Source organism: Triticum urartu, chromosome 6A (genome assembly GCF_056163025.1).
Source record: "Triticum urartu cultivar PI428250 chromosome 6A, HENAU_Tu73, whole genome shotgun sequence".
Taxonomy (NCBI): Eukaryota; Viridiplantae; Streptophyta; class Magnoliopsida; order Poales; family Poaceae; genus Triticum; species Triticum urartu.
The window spans coordinates 412,697,323-412,718,461 of NC_141878.1; the positions used below are offsets into that span (position 1 = coordinate 412,697,323).

General features: G+C 44.3%; 1 protein-coding gene and 1 pseudogene across 1 annotated transcript; one reads left to right on the forward strand and one right to left on the reverse strand.

The window, feature by feature from the left end:
- Positions 1–6,476: 6,476 nt before the first annotated feature.
- Positions 6,477–7,341, forward strand: LOC147965468 (auxin-responsive protein SAUR32-like). Its single transcript, XM_087526793.1, has one exon. It carries the CDS (start codon positions 6,688–6,690, stop codon positions 7,075–7,077), a length of 390 nt encoding a protein of 129 aa, XP_087382919.1. The 5' UTR covers positions 6,477–6,687; the 3' UTR covers positions 7,078–7,341.
- Positions 7,342–11,552: 4,211 nt separating this feature from the next.
- On the reverse strand, positions 11,553–20,312 carry LOC147965469 (uncharacterized; annotated as a pseudogene).
- Positions 20,313–21,139: the final 827 nt, after the last annotated feature.

Genomic DNA, 21,139 nt, shown 5'->3' on the forward strand with positions numbered 1-21,139 from the left:
GCAAGATCTCAGCTATGGAGAAGTTGTAAGCACGCAAGTTTTACGAGTTCGGGCCCTTCTCGGAAGAAGCAATAGCCCTACGTCTCGGAGCCCGGAGGCGGTCGACTGGATTATGCGCGTGTGAATTACAGGGATGCGAACCCTTCATACTGAGGAGGGGGTTGCTTATATAGAGTTCGCCGGCCCCCTCCTGCCCTCAGTAATGCAGGGTTTTAAGGTACATTTAAGGTCGGACGTAATAAAGTGCTATAATGACCATAAAGACTACTTAACAGCTGACCGTTTGCCTGCGGAGTGACTATAGGCCTCCTGGTAGTCGAGTGGTTGGCTTCATGGTCGAGTGATAGCTTCTTGGTCGAATGTCTTGAACCCGTCGAGTAGGATACCTTCAAGTCGATTGAAAGGTGACTTCTTCCAGGGGTGTCCTTGGGTAGGGCTCCTTGGACAGGTCCGTGCCCCTACCCTAAATACACAGCTTCATCAGCGGCGGCTTAGGGTTAAGTCGATCGGCCTGCGATAGACACCACGTAGAATAGACTGTGCAAACACAATGCATTGATCGGTGCACCAAGCACGTATACATAAGTACAAAGAGAGGTCACAACCTCAACTATACAGATAAACTAGGAGGTGAACCCAAGACACAATATACACATACACATATATTCAACAAATTTGAAGAGACAAAAAAATCCAACACATACCTCTGCTCCGTGGGGCTTTGGGATGCGGATCCAATAAGCCCTCCGAAACAATCTAAGAGAATCATGAGAGGGACTTCTCCTCTAACACGATGGTAAGTAATCATGCATAATCCCACTTCAATAACCAAACCGCGTATGTTTCGGTCCGTCTCCCAGCACGGCTCCTTGATCGCAAGAAGTTCCTCTCCGAAGAACTATATAAAGCCAGCTCCTCCCAACACTTTAGGTACGAACTTCCTACGGAGCGATAGCAACAGCGTCACCATGAAGACCGGAAAGACCAAGCAGGGCCAAGAATCGTCTAGCCACGGCCAGGCGACGCGTATGACCAAGGGGTGCGCGGCGTTCTTCGTGGGCCAGGACGGCGAGGCTCGGCAGCGGTTCGCGGTGTCGGTGACGCTACTCGGGCACCCCGCGATCGTCGAGCTGCTCGTCGAGGCGTGGGAGAAGTACGGGTACACGCACAAGGGCGCCATTGTCGTCCCCTGCAGCGTGGAGCGGTTCCAGGGGGCGGTCAACGCGGCGAGGGCCCAAGAACGACACCATCACCATCACCACTTCCGACTTCCGCACCTCGTCAGGTGCTTTAGGCCGCCGCATGTTGTTGCGTAGGATCGCTACGCGCGCCTTTGCTTCTATGGTTCTACCTAGTTTGTGCGGCCTTTCTTGGTTTCTTGGTGCGGTGATCGAATTGATAGACACCCCCGTGATCTGAGAAAGCTTAGTATTACGTAATTGTATGTTGTATCTGGTTGATCGAGTCTCCATGAAGCATGCAGATTCTATCTGTAATCGATTGCTATGATGCAGCGTAATTTTGTAGCCCCAAGATTGATTAATTGACTGGTACTGCACAGTTTTTGTTTGCATATGTGACGAGAATTCAGGGATTGGTCCATTGTTAGTCAAATTATTCTCCAGTTGACTCTGTTTTGTAAGAAATTTGATCAAGCACACTGATTGCTCGATTATAGTAAGGTTAACTTAACGGACTACTCGTGGTTCCAATAGTTTTTTTTTCTTGTAGGTAACATGGTTCCAATAGTTGACTTGAATTTCGATCAAAATGACGACGAAATTCCCTGAATCATTTTTTACTTACTTTTGATCATGCAGATGCGCCATCAAACTAAAGCCGTAGGAACCACGCTTGAGTATGATCATCGAGGAGGAGCACACTTCTGTTAAAAAGAGTGTGAGCTACCCTCTGGTTAACCCACACACGCCATGGATCTTGATCTAGAATTTGAATTCGGTGGAAGCTTTTCCGCCCAACCCCCCTCACTTCTCAAATCCTAGCCAAAACATAACAAATAGCACAATGGCAAGTACACGAATCGAAAGCTAATGGGCCCAGCTTAGGCTGGCCAGCCATTGTGGTAGTCTTACGGGCCTTGTAGACTTCGGATGGCCTTCCTTCTCTCCACCAGTAGATGCATTGTCGACAACAACTAGATCAGAAACAACGTCCTTAGATACGTCATTGTCTGTGCCGTCAGGTTCAGAAGCGGTGACATTGGGTATGCCGACATCCCCTTCCTTCAGTCGAGGCTTGTCCCCAAGCCGAGGCACGAGGGAACTGCTGCTTTACTGCCACCAAATCTTCCCATGTCGCATCATCAGGCGAACAATCACTCCATGCAATCAAGCCTTGCACAATAGTGCGGCACCAAGATTAGCGAAAACGCTTCTAAATAATCTTACGAGGAACCTGCAATGAGAGAACGAAGAAGGTAGAACCAGTCAAACCTCATAAACTAGCTTGGAAAAGCATTTCAACTAAGAAATGTGGAAGACTGGATGTATCTTGCTGCCTTCAGGAAGGTCCAGACGATAAACAACTTCGCAAATGCGAGCAAGCACTTTATAGGGACCATAAAACTTGAACGAAAGCTTATGATCCGTGCGGTGTACCACCAATGACTGTAGTACGGCTGCAACTTCAGAAACACCAACTCTCTAGGAAGAAATGTTTGATCTGTTATATGCTTGCATGCATATTCCTTCATTCGCTGCTGGGTACGAAGGAGTTGTTGTTTGGCAGAGTCATGCAGTACTTGTCTCTCTTCCAACCGAAGTTGAACATCTACTGGCTCCAATGTATCAAAAGCTGAGATGCAAAAATATCTAGGAGAGTGACCATACAGAACTTTAAAGTGAGACTTGCCCACTGTAGAATGTCAATTGTTGTTATATCAAAATTCACACATGGAAAGTTTGTTTTTCCATTTAGTAGATGGGCACTAATAAAACATCTTAGGTAACCTTCCACATGTTGATTCACCCTCTCTGTTTGACCATCAGTAGCAGATGATAGGCAGAGCTCATGTTGAGAGTGGCCCATGTTCTTGTGACCAAACTTTGCCAAAAAGCACTAGCGAAAATTGGATCGACGTCAGAGATTATAAGAGCTGGCATACCATGAAGCTTGGAGATATTATCCAGAAAAGTTTCAGCCACTTCTCGAGCAGAGTAAGGATGCTTGAGTGACAAGAAATGCCCATATGAAATAAACTTGTTAATGACCCCCTAGAATACAATCAAACTGGCAAGATGGGGCAGTCCTGTTATACAATCCATGGTAATAGTGTCCCAAGCCTTTTTTGGAACGGGCAAAGGTGATAGCAACTGAGGGTAATTAACTCTCTTAGCCTTAGCTTGGTAACATATCAAACAAGACTGCACTTGCTCTTTAATAAAAAAATTCATACATTACCATTTGAACAGAGACTGGATTCTTTTATAAGTAATAGGAAATCCAGATTGTCCTTCCAAAGGACTATCATGAAAAGTGAAGAAAAATTTCATATGAAAATCTGAATGCTTGCCAATCCATATACAATTTTTGTACCTAATCACTACATTAAGTAGTTGATAGTTAGGTTTGCCATCTGGCTGTACTGACAGTTCTTTGCTTTACTAACACTTGCATAATAATGTTGCCACCTCTACAACTATACTTAGTTTTCAGGTCAAGAAGCAGAGGGCTATCTAGGCGTATCGATCGTAAGTGAATCAAAATCTTCTCCTTATTTCGGTTTAAACAATTGAGTTCCTCATGATTCGGATTTCTCTCTATATTTCTCGAGGATGATCAAGTTTAAACTTGGGGGAGTTGATGAGTGTTATTTTTACACTCCTCCAACCTGAGTTTAAAACGATATATTTCATTAAAACTGAGATACTCCCTCTGATATTGCCACTAATGACTAATGAATGCATAAGATTCCAAAAATCCTTCTTTTTTTGTTTCCATGATAAATGGCCTATATATGGACGAAATCAAGTCAATACTTGGAAAGGGATAAAGTGGTGATAGAGTGGATCAAGTGGGAGGCGCACCAAAAAAACAGATTAAAAGACAACGTTCCATGCGACCGCGCCCGCTCGTATGAGCGGTCGTATGGTGTGGAAACTGATGTTCCTCGTCCACCTGAACAACTTTGTAAAGGGGACGAGGCTAAATGGATAATAGAACAAGTCGTGGGAGGCGTAGAACAACCAGTCATCATCGTCCTCATCTCCATCAACCCTAGCCGCAGTCATTTCCATCTCCATAGCCACCACCTTCATCTCCATCGTAGTTCTCCAGCATCTAGTCATATCTATAATCGTGTACCACACAGGGCATGTATTGTAAGACATATTATCAAACAATCTATCTTCATGATGTGTTCTTCGTGTGTTTTGCGTGTGATCTCATCTTTATATGTGAGTAGTTCGGCAAAGTATGGGTCAAGGCAAGAGCCTTCAACCCGATGTATTTGTTGAAGGGATCAATGGAAGGGCTTTGAATTAACGTCTCGTATGTATAGAATAAAATTGTTTCGTAGTTGTCTCTTATCTCGTCCACATTCTTCATCTCTGCAGGTACCCAAGGTCATGGAGAACGAGCCACGGAGAGGCTAAGGACAGGGAGACTGTAAAGTGTTATTCTGAACACCAGAGACAAAAAGGTTTAGTATGGTAACATGAATCATATGTCTGGGGATTCAAGAGGTGTAGTCATTAAATGCCCAATGCATTGTCCGATTAATGCAGTCTTAATTATTGAGGCAACCCCGCGCGACGGATAGGGTCTTCGGTTGGACAATTGACTCTTGATGCAGGATGTGTGTCGGTCAAGACGCAATTTAGACACATACCCCACTCCAATACGTAGCAAGCACATCTTAATGGGTGACTTTCATAGAAAAAATTAAGATCATAATTGGTCCAGTCACAAATATATGTTTGTAAGCAGAAGACCTCATACTTATGCCTATTTTTATTATAAGTGTTCTTTCCGTGTCAATTGGTTTACGATCCGGTCAAAAGCTAAAATTAATTCTTTAGCAAAACCTTCTTTGAGACCCTAGCTTAAAGGGCATCGTCCTCCCGTGGGTTCGATAACTCAAGGTCACCTCCGGGAGAAAAGACGAGAACTCTTTCTGGTCCATTTCAGCATTACAGAACGAAGTAATCAGTCTCACCACCCCCGAGAGAAAAACCCTAACCCTGGCGCCAGAAACCAATCGCATCATATCGCCTCTCCTCGTAAACCCCTCATGGTGGACCCGCAGTGCACTGTCTCAATTAAATCAACCCGTAATAACTCGCTCCTTCCTAAATATAAGTCTTTTTTAGAGATTTTAATATATATTACATACGAATGTATATAGATATATTTTAGAGTGTATATTCATTCATTTGGCTTCGTATGTAGTTCATATTGGAATCCCTAAAAAGACTTATATTTAGTAACTAAGGGAGTACTAGTAGTTATTGTTATTTTAACACAGTAGAGATGCAAACGCTTATACATACGCACATACAACTCATTCATATAAACGCACGCACGCACAACCTACCGCCATGAGCATCTTTACGTCTTCGTCGACTATGGGAACGTCTCCTCCCACTGAACGCACATCGGCAAAAAAATTAAATTAAATTTAGAAAAATACGAACACTAATGCCAAAGTCTATTACTTGAACTCTGGTAGGCTCGGTATACCATTGCCTTCCTAACTATCCAACCCGTGTTCACTAGGAGTTACTCCCTCCGTCCGGAAATACTTGTCATCAAAATGGACAAAAAAAGATGTATCTAGAACTAAAATACATCTAGATACATTCCCTTTTATTCATTTTGATAATAAGTATTTCCGGACGAAGGGAGTACTTTTTTTTGAGCTTGCTAGGAGTTACTTGTGTTAATAAAGAGTAAAATAAGATTATGTGTACCTAGTCCTGGCCATCTTAGGCCCGGCCCTGTCGGCCCACCCAGGCCCGGCCCTAAAATCCAGGGCCTAGGCCCGATGGGCTTGTCCGTGGGCCGGGTTTGGGCCTGAGTTTTGAGTCAATCAACAGGGCCTGGACGGGCTTGGGGCATATTGGCATTTTAAGGAAGAGGCCCGGCCCACGGGCCTAAGCCCTAAGGGCTTTTTAGGGCTTTTTATGAGATGGGCCGGGCTTGGGCTTGAAAAGTAGGTCTGCTGGTAGGGCCTGGAGGGCCTGGGTCTCAGTTTTCTGCCATGGGCTTTTTTAGGCCCGGCCCAAGCCCGGCCCGGCCCGGCCCATGGCCAGATATATGTGTACCTAAGACGCGGTTCCAAGGAGAAGGTGATACGGAGAATCGAGGGAGTGAAGACAGATCATAGGCCGGACGTGTTCCCGAAGGGTGCCAAGAACGGTCCAGATTAATCCCGCGGGAGTCGCGTGATCCGAGTGGGTACCGACGCACCGACGACCTCCGCCGTGACGACTGATTCGTGAAGAAGTAAACCGAAAGCGCGTCCATGCCGCCACCGGCATCAGCCATCACCAATTCAAGCCTGGCCGACTACTATATAAATCCATCGTCCGCTACACCGCAAACTCAAACCGGAAGAGAAGAGAGGAGACCCGCTATCGATTGATCGATCCCGCAGTCGAGTCATCGGGGGTTCGCCCGCCACCGCGTTCGACGGCGAGCAAGAACCAGGAAGGAAGGCTTCGATCGATGAAGCGGCACCAAGAAGAAGCGCGCGGCCACCTCCTCGCCGGGACCGCCTCCCGCCACGACGCTGCGGACGCGGAGGCGCCGGCGCCGATCACCAAGGGATGCGCGACGTTCTGGGTGGGCGCGGAGGAGGAGGGCGAGGCGCCGCGGCGGTTCGCGGTGCCGGTGGCGCTGCTCTGCCACCACCTGATCCTGGAGCTGCTCGGGGAGGCGCGGGACAAGTACGGGTACGCGCACGAAGGCGCCATCGTCGTCCCCTGCGGCATCGAGCGGTTCCAGAAGGCGGTCGACGCGGCGAGGGCCCAAGAACGGCACCGTCACCACCACCATCATCACTTCAGTCTTCCTCACCTTGTCGGGTGCTTTAGACCCTCGCACGCTGTTGCTTAGGATCGTCACGCCCGCGGCTTAGCGTCCAGTTTGCGCGTTTTTCTTGGTTTCTTGGTGTGGTGATCAAATTGGTAGGCATCCAACACCAAGAAGAAGCTCAGCACATGTAGGGTAGTTGATCGAGCTGCCCATGAAGAACGCAGATTCTATCTGTGACCGATCCATCATCGACGGAGTAAAATTTTGTAGCCCCGACGATGATTGATCCGCTGATCTGTACAGATTTTATTGTGTACATGACGAGAATTCCTTGTTGTTGCTTCAGATCGACGCAGTCCGCTTTTCATGTGTTTTCTTGGTTTATTGTTCTGGTGATCGAATTGACAGACACCCATGATCTAGAGAAAGCTTAGGACGTGCTAGCGTCTAGCTGATCTAATTGCCAGTTTTTTGTGATCGATTGTTGGAGTCAAATCTCGCCAGATATTACTTGGTCAAGCTATTATCCGTCTGAAACTGTTCTATGTGAAAATTGAGAATTGAGATTGTTCGATTACCAAAGGCTTCACCTTGGAATACTGGTCCTATTGGCTGACTCGACGTCCTCGATCATTCTATCAATTGCACCCTAATACAAATTGCTCCCCGGATGACAATCTGATACATTTGGTGACTCAAGTTTTTTAATGGCTCAAATTTGGGGTTATATCCTTCGGCGCATCAGATGGCGCTTGAGAACTCACGAATAGTTGTATGCTTGGAAACGGCACAGCTAGATCAGGCCTGAACCTGATTGCAGCTCACTAGTGTCCTGATTTTGTCCGCCGAGTGAAACTTTTTTGCTTTTTCACATGCTTTGTCAGGCTTGTAGACCGGACTATCTGGTCAACCCACTTAAGATACACATTCCATATCCGAAAGTTCTATTGTCAACTCAATAAAGTTTGCATGAGGTTCACAAAAAAAAGAGGTTTTCGTCCCCTACATTCTGAAAGTATGAGATGGTCTAATTGTCATCGTTCAATTCTAGCTGTTGTGTAGGTTTCACCCACTAACTTCACAAGACAAATCACTCGGGGAAAGGAGAAGGAAAGAATTTAAAACATCTCCAACAGATGATGTAAAATTTGACATCTTAAAAAGGGCTTTAGACAGGGAGAGGGGAGAATTTTCAGCAACAGAAAACATTTGGCTTTTCCAAATGCTCTAAAGCGGTGCCCTAAAATTTGACATTCTTCATCTACTACACAAATTGGGCATATACAATAAAATAATATCAAACTCATGTCAAATTAAACCGAAACAAATAAAACAGAAATCGTACTTGATTATTACATAGTTCATCTCCACAACATCAAATTCAACATAAATTGTTTATCAAACATAACACAAAGTTCCTCGGAAATGACATGACACGTAGAGGTAGAACTAGTTGTCTTGTTGCCCATTCCACGTCCACCACTCCTTGATAAGATCTTTTGAAGATTTTCATGAAAGTCTGCATCTTGAATTTCACGATGAACTTGAAGAAAGCATCAGATATGGTCTTCCCTTCTGTAAATAATGATCTGAGGTGCTTTACCAACACGCACATGAGTTACAATTAGGGCACAATACGTATACAACTAGGACTCAATATCCATTGCTTGACGTATACTCCAAGCCGGCTGGGCTACCGCTGTGTCCTTCTCCAACACGCCCCCGCCGTGTCCTTCTCCAACAAGCCAGCTGGGCTATCGACGTGAAGACTGGACCTGAATTCTCTGGACACTAGAGTCGGCAGCCCCTTGGTGAAGATATCAGCAAACTGCGATGATGAAGGAACATGGAGGACTCGCACAACACCAAGGGCAACTTTCTCACGGAAAAAATGAATATCCAGCTCTATATGTTTAGTACGACGGTGATGCACTGGGTTGGCGGTCATGTAAACAATGTTGACATTGTCACAATAGACAATAGTGGCTATATGAATAGGGTGATGGAGTTCCTGTAGTAGTTGTCGAACCCAACAAGTTTCAGCAACACATGTAGCCACAACATGGTATTCTACTTCAGCACTAGATCGGGACACAGTTGTTTGACGGCAAGAGGACCAGCTGATAAGGTTGTCTCCAAGATACACACAAAACCCGGAAGTAGAACGTCTGGTGTCTGGGCAACCAGCCCAATCGGCATCCGAATAGGCCACTAAGGAATGTGTAGAGGATCGATGAAGAAAAAGACCGTGAGCAAGAGTACCTTTAAGGTAACGGAGGACACGTTTGATAAGAGAGAAGTGAGAGTCACAGGGGTCATGCATATGAAGGCAAATCTATTGAACTGCATAGGCGATCTCAGGTCTAGTTAAGGTGACATACTGAAGGGCGCCGGCAAGGCTGCGATATAAGGAAGGGTCAGAAAAAGGAGAGCCTGCAGTGGCGGAAAGCTTGGACTGGGTGTCAATGGGAGTGGAAATAGGATGACAGTCACGCATACTGGCTCGGGAAAGAACATCCAAGATATATTGTTTTTGAGAAAGATGAAGACTAGTGGGTGTGCGGGTGACAGAGATACCAAGGAAATGATGAAGAGGGCCGAGATCCTTCATGGCAAATTCATGACTAAGAGCATTAGTGATGGTGGTAAGGAAGGTGGTAGAGGAGGCTGTGAGGATAATATCATCGACATATAGAAGAAGGTAGGCCATATCTGAACCACGACGAAGAATAAAGAGGGAAGCATCAGACTTAGATTCGACAAAGCCAAGAGAACATGCATGCGAATAGAAACGTTGGAACCAAGCTCGAGGGGCTTGTTTAAGACCATATAGAGATTTAAGGAGACGACAAACATGAGTAGGTCATTGAGGATCAATGAACCCAGAAGGTTTTTGGCTGTAGAGCACCTCATCGAGGTTACCATGAAGGAAAGCATTTTTTACTTCAAGTTGATGAATAGGCCAGTTGTTAGTGAGGGATAGGGAGAGAACGATACTGATGGTGGCAGGTTTCACAACAGGGCTGAAGGTTTCATCAAAGTCTATGCCAGGTTGTTGTGAGAAACCTCAGACAACCCAACGAGCTTTGTGGCAAGAGAGAGAGAGAGCCATCAGAATTTAATTTGTGATGGAAAATGCATTTGCCACTGATTATGTTGGTACCAGGAGGGGGCGGGACAAGAGTCCAGGTCTGGTTGAGAGTGAGAGCATCAAATTCTTCCTGCATGGCATGGCGCCAATTAGGATCACGAAGAGCGGTAAGATAATTGTGAGGAAGGGGGATGAGGCTATAGCGGAGAGGTTAAGTTTGTTGGGACGGCCGGGAAGACGACCGGTTATGGACCGAGTTCGGTGTAGAGGGGGAGGTGGTGGTGTTGGATGTGGTTCAGGGGAGGGTGGCGGGCTTGGGTGGTGGTGTTGGTCGGCCGGTTCAGGGGAGGGTGGCGAACTGGGTTGGTGTTCTGGGTCTGCCGGTGCAGGGGAGGTTGCAGGGGAGGGTGGCGGGCTAGCTTGATGGTGATGATCTGTCGGAGCAGATTGGGATGCATGGTGTAGAGGCGCAGGAAGGACAGGGTCAAACAAGTCAGGTTCAGGGGGTGTAGGTGGAGTTGTAGGAGGGGTCGAGGCATAAGGGAAGGTGTTCTCGTCAAAGATGACATGTCTAGAGATAATAACACGTCGTTTAGTGAGGTCAAGGCATCTATATCCTTTGTGGCGAGGTGGGTAACCAAGGAAGACACATTTGGTGGAGCGATGAGATAGTTTGTTGGGTGAGGTTGCAATGGTGTTGGGGTAGCATAGGCAGCCGAAAACTCGAAGAGTGTCATAGGGAGGAGTGGTGCCATATAGGTTTTCGAAAGGTGTAGAGAATGAGGTGGATGAGGTAGGTCGGATGTTGAGAAGAAAAATTGCAGTGGAAAGAGCTTCAGCCCAGAACGATGGTGGCATGGAGGCTTGAAAGAGAAGTGTGCGAATAACATTATTGGTGGTACGGATTGCACGCTCGGCTTTGCAGTTTTGTTGGGAGGTATATGGGCAAGAAAAACGGAGGATGATGCCATGGGTGGAGCAAAAGAGATTAAGTTTGGTGTTGTTAAATTCTCGGCCATTGTCACATTGGATAGAAAGGATACGAAGATTGAACTGAGTTTGAGCATAGGCGTGGAAGGCGAGGAAGGTAGCATGGACATCAGATTTCTTATGTAAAGGAGAACTCCAAAAGTAATGCATATAATCGTCAACAATAATAAGATAGTAGCAAAAACCCGAAGAACTGGGAATCAGAGATGTCCATAAATCACAGTGTAATGGTTGAAAAGGTTTAATACTAGATGACATCAAACAGTAAAACGGTAATCTAACATGGCGGCCTAATTGACAAGCATGAAAAAGTGTTAACGATGATTTATTGGGTGGTATGTGTTGACGTTGCTGAAGGCGGGACATAGTATGATGGCCAGGATGTCCAAGCCAGCGATGCCAAAGGTCGGTGAGGGTGCCGGCGAGTACGGCTTGAGCTTGGGTCGGACTGCAGAGTGTGTAGAAGGAGCCGAAGCTATTGCATCGAAGAATCACAGTCTTGGTGAGAAGATCCTTCACAGAAAAACCATACGGATCAAACTCGATAGAACAAAGGTTACCAATGGTGAATTGTCTAACAGATATAAGGTTTTTGATAATATGAGGAACAACAAGAATATTATGAAGATAAAAGGGTTTAGAGGAGGAGGAGAAAAGGGTGGATGAACCGGTGTGAGTAGTGATGTCTACTACACAACCTTCTTCTTGTAGACGTTGTTGGGCCTCCAAGTGCAGAGGTTTGTAGGACAGTAACAAATTTCCCTCAAGTGGATGACCTAAGGTTTATCAATCCGTGGGAGGCATAGGATGAAGATGGTCTCTCTCAAGCAACCCTGCAACCAAATAACAAAGAGTCTCTTGTGTCCCCAACACACCCAATACAATGGTAAATTGTATAGGTGCACTAGTTCGGCGAAGAGATAGTGATACAAGTGAAATATGGATAGTAGATAATGGTTATTGTAATCTGAAAATGTAAAAACAGCAAGGTAGCAAGTGGTAAAAGTGAGCACAAACGGTATTGCAATGCGTTGAAACAAGGCCTAGGGTTCATACTTTCACTAGTGCAAATCCTCTCAACAATAATAACATAATTGGATCATATAACTATCCCTCAACATGCAACAAAGAGTCACTCCAAAGTCACTAATAGCGGAGAACAACCGAAGAGATTATGGTAGGGTATGAAACCACCTCAAAGTTATCCTTTATGATCGATCTATTCAAGAGTCCGTAGTAAAATAACACGAAGCTATTCTTTCCGTTCAATCTATCATAGAGTTCGTACTAGAATAACACCTTAAGACACAAATCAACCAAAACCCTAATGTCACCTGGATACTCCAATGTCACCTCAAGTATCCGTGGGTATGATTATACGACATGGATCACACAATCTCATATTCATATATTCAATCAACACAAAGAACATCAAAGAGTGCCCCAAAGTTTCTACCGGAGAGTCAAGACGAAAACGTGTGCCAACCCTTATGCACAAGTTCACGAGGTCACGGAACTCGCAAGTTGATCACCAAAACATACATCAAGTGGATCACGTGATATCCCATTGTCACCACAGATAAGCACATGCAAGACATACATCAAGTGTTCTCAAATCCTTAAAGACTCAATCCGATAAGATAACTTCAAAGGGAAAACTCAATTCATCACAAGAGAGTAGAGGGGGAGAAACATCATAAGATCCAAATATAATAGCAAAGCTCGCGATACATCAAGATCGTATCACCTCAAGAACATGAGAGAGAGAGAGATCAAACACATACCTACTGGTACATACCCTCAGCCCCGAGGGAGAACTACTCCCTCCTCGTCATGGAGAGCTCCAGAATGATGAAGATGGCCACCGGAGAGGGATTCCCCCCTCTGGCAGGGTGCCAGAACGGGTCTAAACTGGGTTTTTGGTGGCTACGGAGGCTTCTGGCGGCATAACTCCCGATCTATTCTGCTCTCCGATGTTTTTAGGGTATACGGACATATATAGGTGAAAGAAGTCGGTCAGGGGAGCCACGAGGGTCCCACGAGGGTGGGGGTGCGCCCAGGGGGGTAGGGCGCCCTCCCTGCCTCGTGCCTCCCTCGAAGCTTCCCTCACGTCTACTCCAAGTCTCCTGGATTGCTTCCATTCCCAAGTAAGTTCCGTGAAGTTTCAGTTCAATTGGACTCCCTTTGATTTTCCTTTTCTGCGATACTCTAAAACAAGGAAAAAAATAGAAACCGGTACTGGGCTCTGGGTTAATGGGTTAGTCCCAAAAATAATATAAAAGTGTTTAATAAAGCCCATAAACATCCAAAACAGATAATATAATAGCATGGAACAATCAAAAATTATAGATACGTTGGAGACGTATCAGCATCCCCAAGCTTAATTCCTGCTCGCCCTCGAGTAGGTAAATTATAAAAACAGAATTTTTGATGTGGAATGCTACCTAACATATTTCTCTAAGTAATTCTATTTATTGTGGCATGAATGTTCAGATCCATAAGATTCAAGACAAAAGTTTAATATTGACATAAAAATAATAATACTTCAAGCATACTAACAAAGTAATCATGTCTCATCAAAATAACATGGCCAAAGAAAGCTATCCCTACAAAATCATATAGTCTGGCTATGCTCCATCTTCACCACACAAAGTATTTAAATCATGCACAACCACGATGACATGCCAAGCAATTGTTTCATACTTTTGGTGTTCTCAGACTTTTTCAATCTTCACGCAATACATGAGCGTGAGCCATGGATATAGCACTATAGGTGGAATAGAATGGTGGTTGTGGAGAAGACAAAAAGGAGAAGATAGTCTCACATCAACTAGGCGTATCAACGGGCTATGGAGATGCCCATCAATAGATATCAATGTGAGTGAGTAGGGATTGCCATGCAACGGATGCACTAGAGCTATAAGTGTATGAAAGCTCAACAAAATAAACTAAGTGGGTGTGCATCCAACTTGCTTGCTCACGAAGACCTAGGGCACTTGAGGAGGCCCATTATTGGAATATACAAGCCAAGTTCTATAATGAAATATTCCCACTAGTGTATGAAAATGACAAAACAAGAGATTCTCTATCATAAAGATCATGGTGCTACTTTGAAGCACAAGTGTGGAAAAAATGATAGTAGCATTGCCCCTTTTTTTGGGCCTTCTTTTTTTGGCCTTTCTCTTTTTTTGGGGACAATGCTCTATGAATGATGATCATTACACTTCTATTTATTTATTTACAAGTCAAAGATTACAACTCGATACTAGAACAAGATATGACTCTATATGAATGCCTCCGGCGGTGTACCGGCATGTGCAATGACTCATGAGTGACATGTATGAAAGAATTATGAACGGTGGTTTTGCCACAAATACGATGTCAACTACATGATCATGCAAGGCAATATGACAATGATGATGCGTGTCATAATCAACGGAACGGTGGAAAGTTGCATGGCAATATATCTCGGAATGGCTATGGAAATGCCATAATAGGTAGGTATGATGGCTGTTTTGAGGAAGATATAAGGAGCTTTATGTGTGATAGAGCGTATCGTATCACGGGGTTTGGATGCACTAGCGAAGTTTGCACCAACTCTCAAGGTGAGAAAGGGCAATGCATGGTACCGAAGAGGCTAGCAATGGTGGAAGGGTGAGAGTGCGTATAATCCATGGACTCAACATTTGTCATAAAGAACTCACATAATTATTGCAAAAATCTATTAGTCATCGACACAAAGTACTACGCGCATGCTCCTAGGGGGATAGATTGGTAGGAAAAGACCATCGCTCGTCCCCGACCGCCACTCATAAGGAAGACAATCAATAAATAAATCATGCTCCGACTTCATCACATAGCGGTTCACCATACGTGCATGCTACAGGAATCACAAACTTAAACACAAGTATTTCTAAAATTCACAACTACTCAACTAACATGACTCTAATATCACCATCTCCATATCTCAAAACAATCATCAAGTATCAAACTTCTCTTAGTATTCAATGCACTTATATGAAAGTTTTTATTATTGCCATGTTGTTCTAAAGGACTCTCAAAATAATATAAGTGAAGCATGAGAGTTCAATTATTTCTTCAAAATAAAACCACCACCGTGCTCTAAAAAGATATAAGTGAAGCACTAGAGCAAATGACAAACTACTCCGAAAGGTATAAGTGAAGATCAATGAGTAGTCGAATAATTATGCAGCCATATGAAGACTCTCTAACATTTAATAATTTATGATATTGGTATTTATTCAAACAGCAAGAAAAACAAAAGAAAATAAAATGACGCTCCAAGCAAAACACATATCATGTGGTGAATACAAATATAGCTCCAAGTAAAGTTACCGGTGAATGAAGACGAAAGAGGGGATGCCTTCCGGGGCATCCCCAAGCTTAGGCTCTTGGTTGTCCTTGAATATTACCATGGGGTGCCTTGGGCATCCCCAATCTTAGGCTCTTGCCACTCCTTATTCCATAGTCCATCGAATCTTCACCCAAAACTTGAAAACTTCACAACACAAAACTTAACAGAAAACTCATAAGCTCCGTTAGTATAAGAAAATAAATCACCACTTAGGTACTGTTGTGAACTCATTCTAAAGTCATATTGGTATAATATCTACCGTATTCCAACCTCTATATGGTTCATATCCTCCGATACTACTCATAGATTCATCAAAATAAGAAAACGACACATAGAAAACAGAATCTGTCAAAAACAGAACAGTCTGTAGTAATCTGTAGGTTTCGAATACTTCTGTAACTCTAAAAATCCTGAGAAATTAGGAAGTCCTAGGCAATTTGTTTATTAATCTACTGCAAGTGTAATTGGTATTTTATCTCTCTCTGGTAAAAATGAAAATTATTCTCGTGAGCGCATACTTTCTATTTTTTACAACAAGATCAAATAACAATCACCCAAGAAGATCCTAAAGGCATTACTTGGCAAAAAACACTAATTAAAACATAAAAAACACAATCATAACAGAGGATACATGATTAATCTATTACTAAACAGGAACAAAAAGAAAGCAGCAAAAATAAAATTGGGTTGCCTCCCAACAAGCGCTATCGTTTAACGCCCCTAGCTAGGCATGATGATTTCAACGATGCTCACATGAAAGACAAGAATTGTAACATAAAGAGAGCATCACGAAGAATATGACTAGCACATTTAAGTCTAACCCACTTCCTATGCATAGAGATTTTGTGAGCAAACAACTTATGGGGACATGAATAAACTTGCATAGGAAAGCAAAACAAGCATAACTTCAAGATTTTAAGCACATAGAGAGGAAACTTGATATTATTGCAATTCCTACGAGCATATATTCCACCCGCATAATAATTTTCAGTAGCATCATGAATGAATTCAACAATATAACTATCACATAAAGCATTCTTTTCATGATCTACAAGCATAGAAATTTTATTACTCTCCACATAAGCAAAATTCTTCTCATTCAGAATAGTGGGAGTATCATAAGAAACTCGAATACTATAAATTGTTTCCATATTAAAAGAGTAATGTTCAGAAAGGGGGTAATCATAATCATGACAAGTTTTATAGATATAATCATCACTACTTTTTATAGCATAAGTATCATCACAATAATCATCATAGGTAGCAACTTTGTTCTCATCATAATCGATTGAAACCTCTTCCAAGATAGTGGAATCGTTACTAAATAAAGTCATGACCCCTCCAAATCCACTTTCATAATTATCACAATAAGATTCAACATCCTCCAAAATAGTGGGATTACTACTTCCTAAAGTTGACAATCTTCCAAACCCACTTTCATCAATATAATCATCATAAGTAGGAGGCATGATATCATCATAACAAATTTGCATATCAAAATTTGGAGGCTAAAAATACCATCTTCATCAAACATAGCATCCCCAAGCTTGTGGCTTTGCATATCATTAGCATCATGGATATTGAAAGAATTCATACTAACAACATTGCAATCACGCTCATCATCCAAAGATTTAGTGCCAAACATTCTAATGCATTCTTCTTCTAACACTTTGGCACAATCATCGGAATCCTTATTTTCATGAAAGACATTAAAAAGATGAAGCATATGAGGTATCCTAAATTCCATTTTTAATTTTCTTTTATAAACTAAAGTAGTGATAAAACAAGAAACAAAAAGATTCAATTGCAAGATCTAAAGATATACCTTCAAGCGCTAACCTCCCCGGAAATGGCGCCAGAAAAGAGCTTGATGTCTACTACACAACCTTCTTCTTATAGACATTGTTGGGCCTCCAAGTGCAGAGATTTGTAGGACCGTAGCAAATTTCCTTCAAGTGGATGACCTAAGGTTTATCAATTCGTGGGAGGTGTACGATGAAGATGGTCTCTCTGAAGCAACCCTGCAACCAAATAACAAAGAGTCTCTTGTGTCCCCAACACACCCAATACAATGGTAAATTGTATAGGTGCACTAGTTCGGCGAAGAGATGGTGATACAGGTGCAATATGGATAGTAGATAATGGTTTTTGTAATCTGAAAATATAAAAACAGCAAGGTATCAAGTGGTAAAAGTGAGCACAAACGGTATTGCAATGCGTTGAAACAAGGCCTAGGGTTCATACTTTCACTAGTGCAAGTCCTCTCAACAATAATAACATAATTGGATCATATAACTATCCCTCAACATGCAACAAAGAGTCACTCCAAAGTCATTAATAGCGGAGAACAAATGAAGAGATTATGGTAGGGTACGAAACCACCTCAAAGTTATCCTTTTTGATCGATCTATTCAAGAGTCCGTAGTAAAATAACACGAAGCTATTCTTTCCGTTCAATCTATCATAGAGTTCGTACTAGAATAACACCTTAAGACACAAATCAACCAAAACCCTAATGTCACCTAGATGCTCCAATGTCACCTCAAGTATCTGTGGGTATGATTATATGATATGCATCACACAATCTCAGATTCATCTATTCAACCAATACAAAGAACTTCAAAGAGTGCCCCAAAGTTTCTACCAGAGAGTCAAGACAAAAACGTGTGCCAATCCCTATGCATATGTTCACGAGGTCACGGAACTCGCAAATTGATCACCAAAACATACATCAAGTGGATCACGTGATATCCCATTGTCACCACAGATAAGCACATGCAAGACATACATCAAGTGTTCTCAAATCCTTAAAGACTCAATCCGATAAGATAACTTCAAAGGGAAAACTCAATTCATCACAAGAGAGTAGAGGGGGAGAAACATCATAAGATCCAAATATAATAGCAAAGCTCGCGATACATCAAGATCGTATCAGCTCAAGAACATGAGAGAGAGAGAGATCAAACACATAGCTACTGGTACATACCCTCAGCCCCGAGGGAGAACTACTCCCTCCTCGTCATGGAGAGCTCCGGGATGATGAAGGTGGCCACCGGAGAGGGATTCTCCCCTCCGGCAGGGTGCCAGAACGGGTCTAGATTGGTTTTCGGTGGCTACGGAGGCTTCTGGCGGCGGAACTCCCGATCTATTCCGCTCTCCGTTGTTTTTAGGGTATATGGACATATATAGGCAAAAGAAGTCGGTCAGGGGAGCCACGAGGGTGGGGGCACGCCCAAGGGGGTATGGCGCGCCTCCCTGCCTCGTGCCTCCCTCGAAGCTTCCCTCGCGTCTACTCCAAGTCTCCTGGATTGCTTCTGTTCCAAAAATAAGTTCCGTGAAGTTTCAGGTAAATTGGACTCCGTTTGATTTTCCTTTTCTGCGATACTCTAAAACAAGGAAAAAACAGAAACTGGCACTGGCACTAGGCTCTGGGTTATTATGTTAGTCAAAAAAATAATATAAAAGTGTTTAATAAAGCCCATAAACATCCAAAACAGATAATATAATAGCATGGAACAATCAAAAATTATAGATACGTTGGAGATTTATCAAGTAGCAAGGAGAGATGCGCCGTTGCCGACTGTTATTTTACGTGAGGAAGTGGGAGTAATAGAGGAGAGTGTACCATAGTCGGATGCCATATGAGATGAGACGCCAGTGTCCAGGACCCATTCTTGATTTCCGTGGAGCTGCAGGTTCTGGAGAGCAGTTACCAGAGCAGGGTCCAGATTCTGGTGAGGCGTGCCGGTGGAGCTGGGGGCGCACCACGAGGAAGCTATGGATGCCCATATGTCGTGTATGCTTGGAGGAGGGACCCAGGACACCAGGAGCGCACCAATGTGGCTGCCATGGTGCGGTGGGAGGCTGCTGCCATGTTGGTGGTGAGGACTGTTGCTGCTGTTGGCCGGCCCGAGTTGGGAGACCAGTCCAAGGATTGAACATCCAGGGGTTGTTGTTGTCGCGTCCTCGGCCACGACCACCACCGCATACACGTCGGCCTCCGTAGCCACCGCCACGGCCAGTGTTGGAGTTGGAGCCATGGTCAGCAGGAGGCGGAGGTGGTGGTGCCAATGCTCCGCCATGAGGGAGGACATTGTTGCCAGTTGCACAGAGTGTCGTGGCAGACGCATGCTTCACATCGGTCTTCTTCTGGGTTTTCTCAAGGATAAGTGCGGAGCGAGTCTGCAGGAAGGAAGGGAACGAGACCTGATATGGCAGGAAGGAGAGAAGATGGTTGTACTGCTCGTTGAGGCCGCGAAGCACCGTCAGGACGAGCGTCTCGTCGGAAACCGTCTCACCAACGTCGCCCAGAGCGTCGGCGAGAGACTTGAGCTTGGTGCAGTAATCATGGAATGACATGTCGCCTTGAGGTGTGTTGCGGAATTCCGCATCCAGAGCAAGGGCGGGGCTTTTCTTGTTGTCGTGGAAGAGGTTGGCGATGGAGTCCTAGATCTACCACGCCGTAGACCCGGGTGCCATGATGATGCCGAAGAGCTCGATGGAGATCGAGCCGTAGATCCACGAGAGGACAGTGAAGGCGTCACGTGCCTAATCAGAGGTGGGCGAAGTATCAGATGGTGTGGCCACGCCGTCGCTGGTGACATGGTGGGTGAGGCCATAGCGACGGAGGGCAACAAGAACCAGCTCGCGCCACTTGATGTAGTTGGAGTCATGGATGTCTAGGGTTATGGCGACATTAGGTTTTAGGGAAGCTACATATGAGGAGGGATTTTGGGTGGTAGTTGGGGCTTTTCCTGACTCGGCAAGACGCCGGCCAAGCTCTTCTTGGCAAGTTCTGAGAAGGGACTCGCGCTCCTTGAGCTCGGCTTTGAGCTTCTGGAGTTCGGTGGCCGTAGCCATGGGGAGAGATCGAGAGTTGGATCGGGGAGGTTGGGGTTTAGGGAGATCGTGGCCCGGTGTCTGATACCATGTAAATAATGATCTGAGGTGCTTTACTGCATGCCCCAGCCTCCATATATATATGTACAGCACATGAGTTACAATTAGGTTACAATACGTACACAACTAGGACTCAATATCCATTGCTTGACGTATACTCCAAGCCGGCTGGGATACCCCCGTATCCTTCTCCAACACCTTCTAATTGGGTGCACCACCCTTCCCATGAAGTCATAGTAGGAGTAATGCAAATCTTGGTCACACTCATACTCAATGATCATGTTGTGCAAGATCATGCCGGCAGTCATGGTGTACCAAATGATTTCTTGATCGCAGAACTGAGCCGGTCCTTGCACAATAGCAAGTTAGTCTTGTAAAATCACAAATGCCCTCTTCACATCCTTCCTAGCGGCTGCATGAGTATTATGGAATTGAAGTTGCTTCTTACCTTGTGGGCATGGAATTGACTTCACAAAGGTTGTCTACTTTGGATGTGTCCCATCCGCTAGGTAATAGCCATGTTGTATGTGTGATCATTTGCTTGAAACTACACCGGCAGTGATTCCCCATTGGCTAAATGTGCAAAGAGTGATCAGTGGAGCACACTAATATCATTGCATGATCCAGGCATTCCAAAATAGGCATGCCAAAACCATGGCTCCTGATCTTCCACGGATTCAAGAATGATGATGACATCCTTCATGACCTTTGAACTGTCCATGTTTGTCATAGGTCAATTCTTCCACCTCCGGTGCATGCAATCAATTGAGCTGAACATACCTAGAAAC

What these genes read in the sequence shown, in the direction of transcription:
- LOC147965468 (XM_087526793.1), top strand. Translation starts at nt 6,688, where the DNA reads ATGAAGCGGCACCAAGAAGAAGCGCGCGGCCACCTCCTCGCCGGGACC.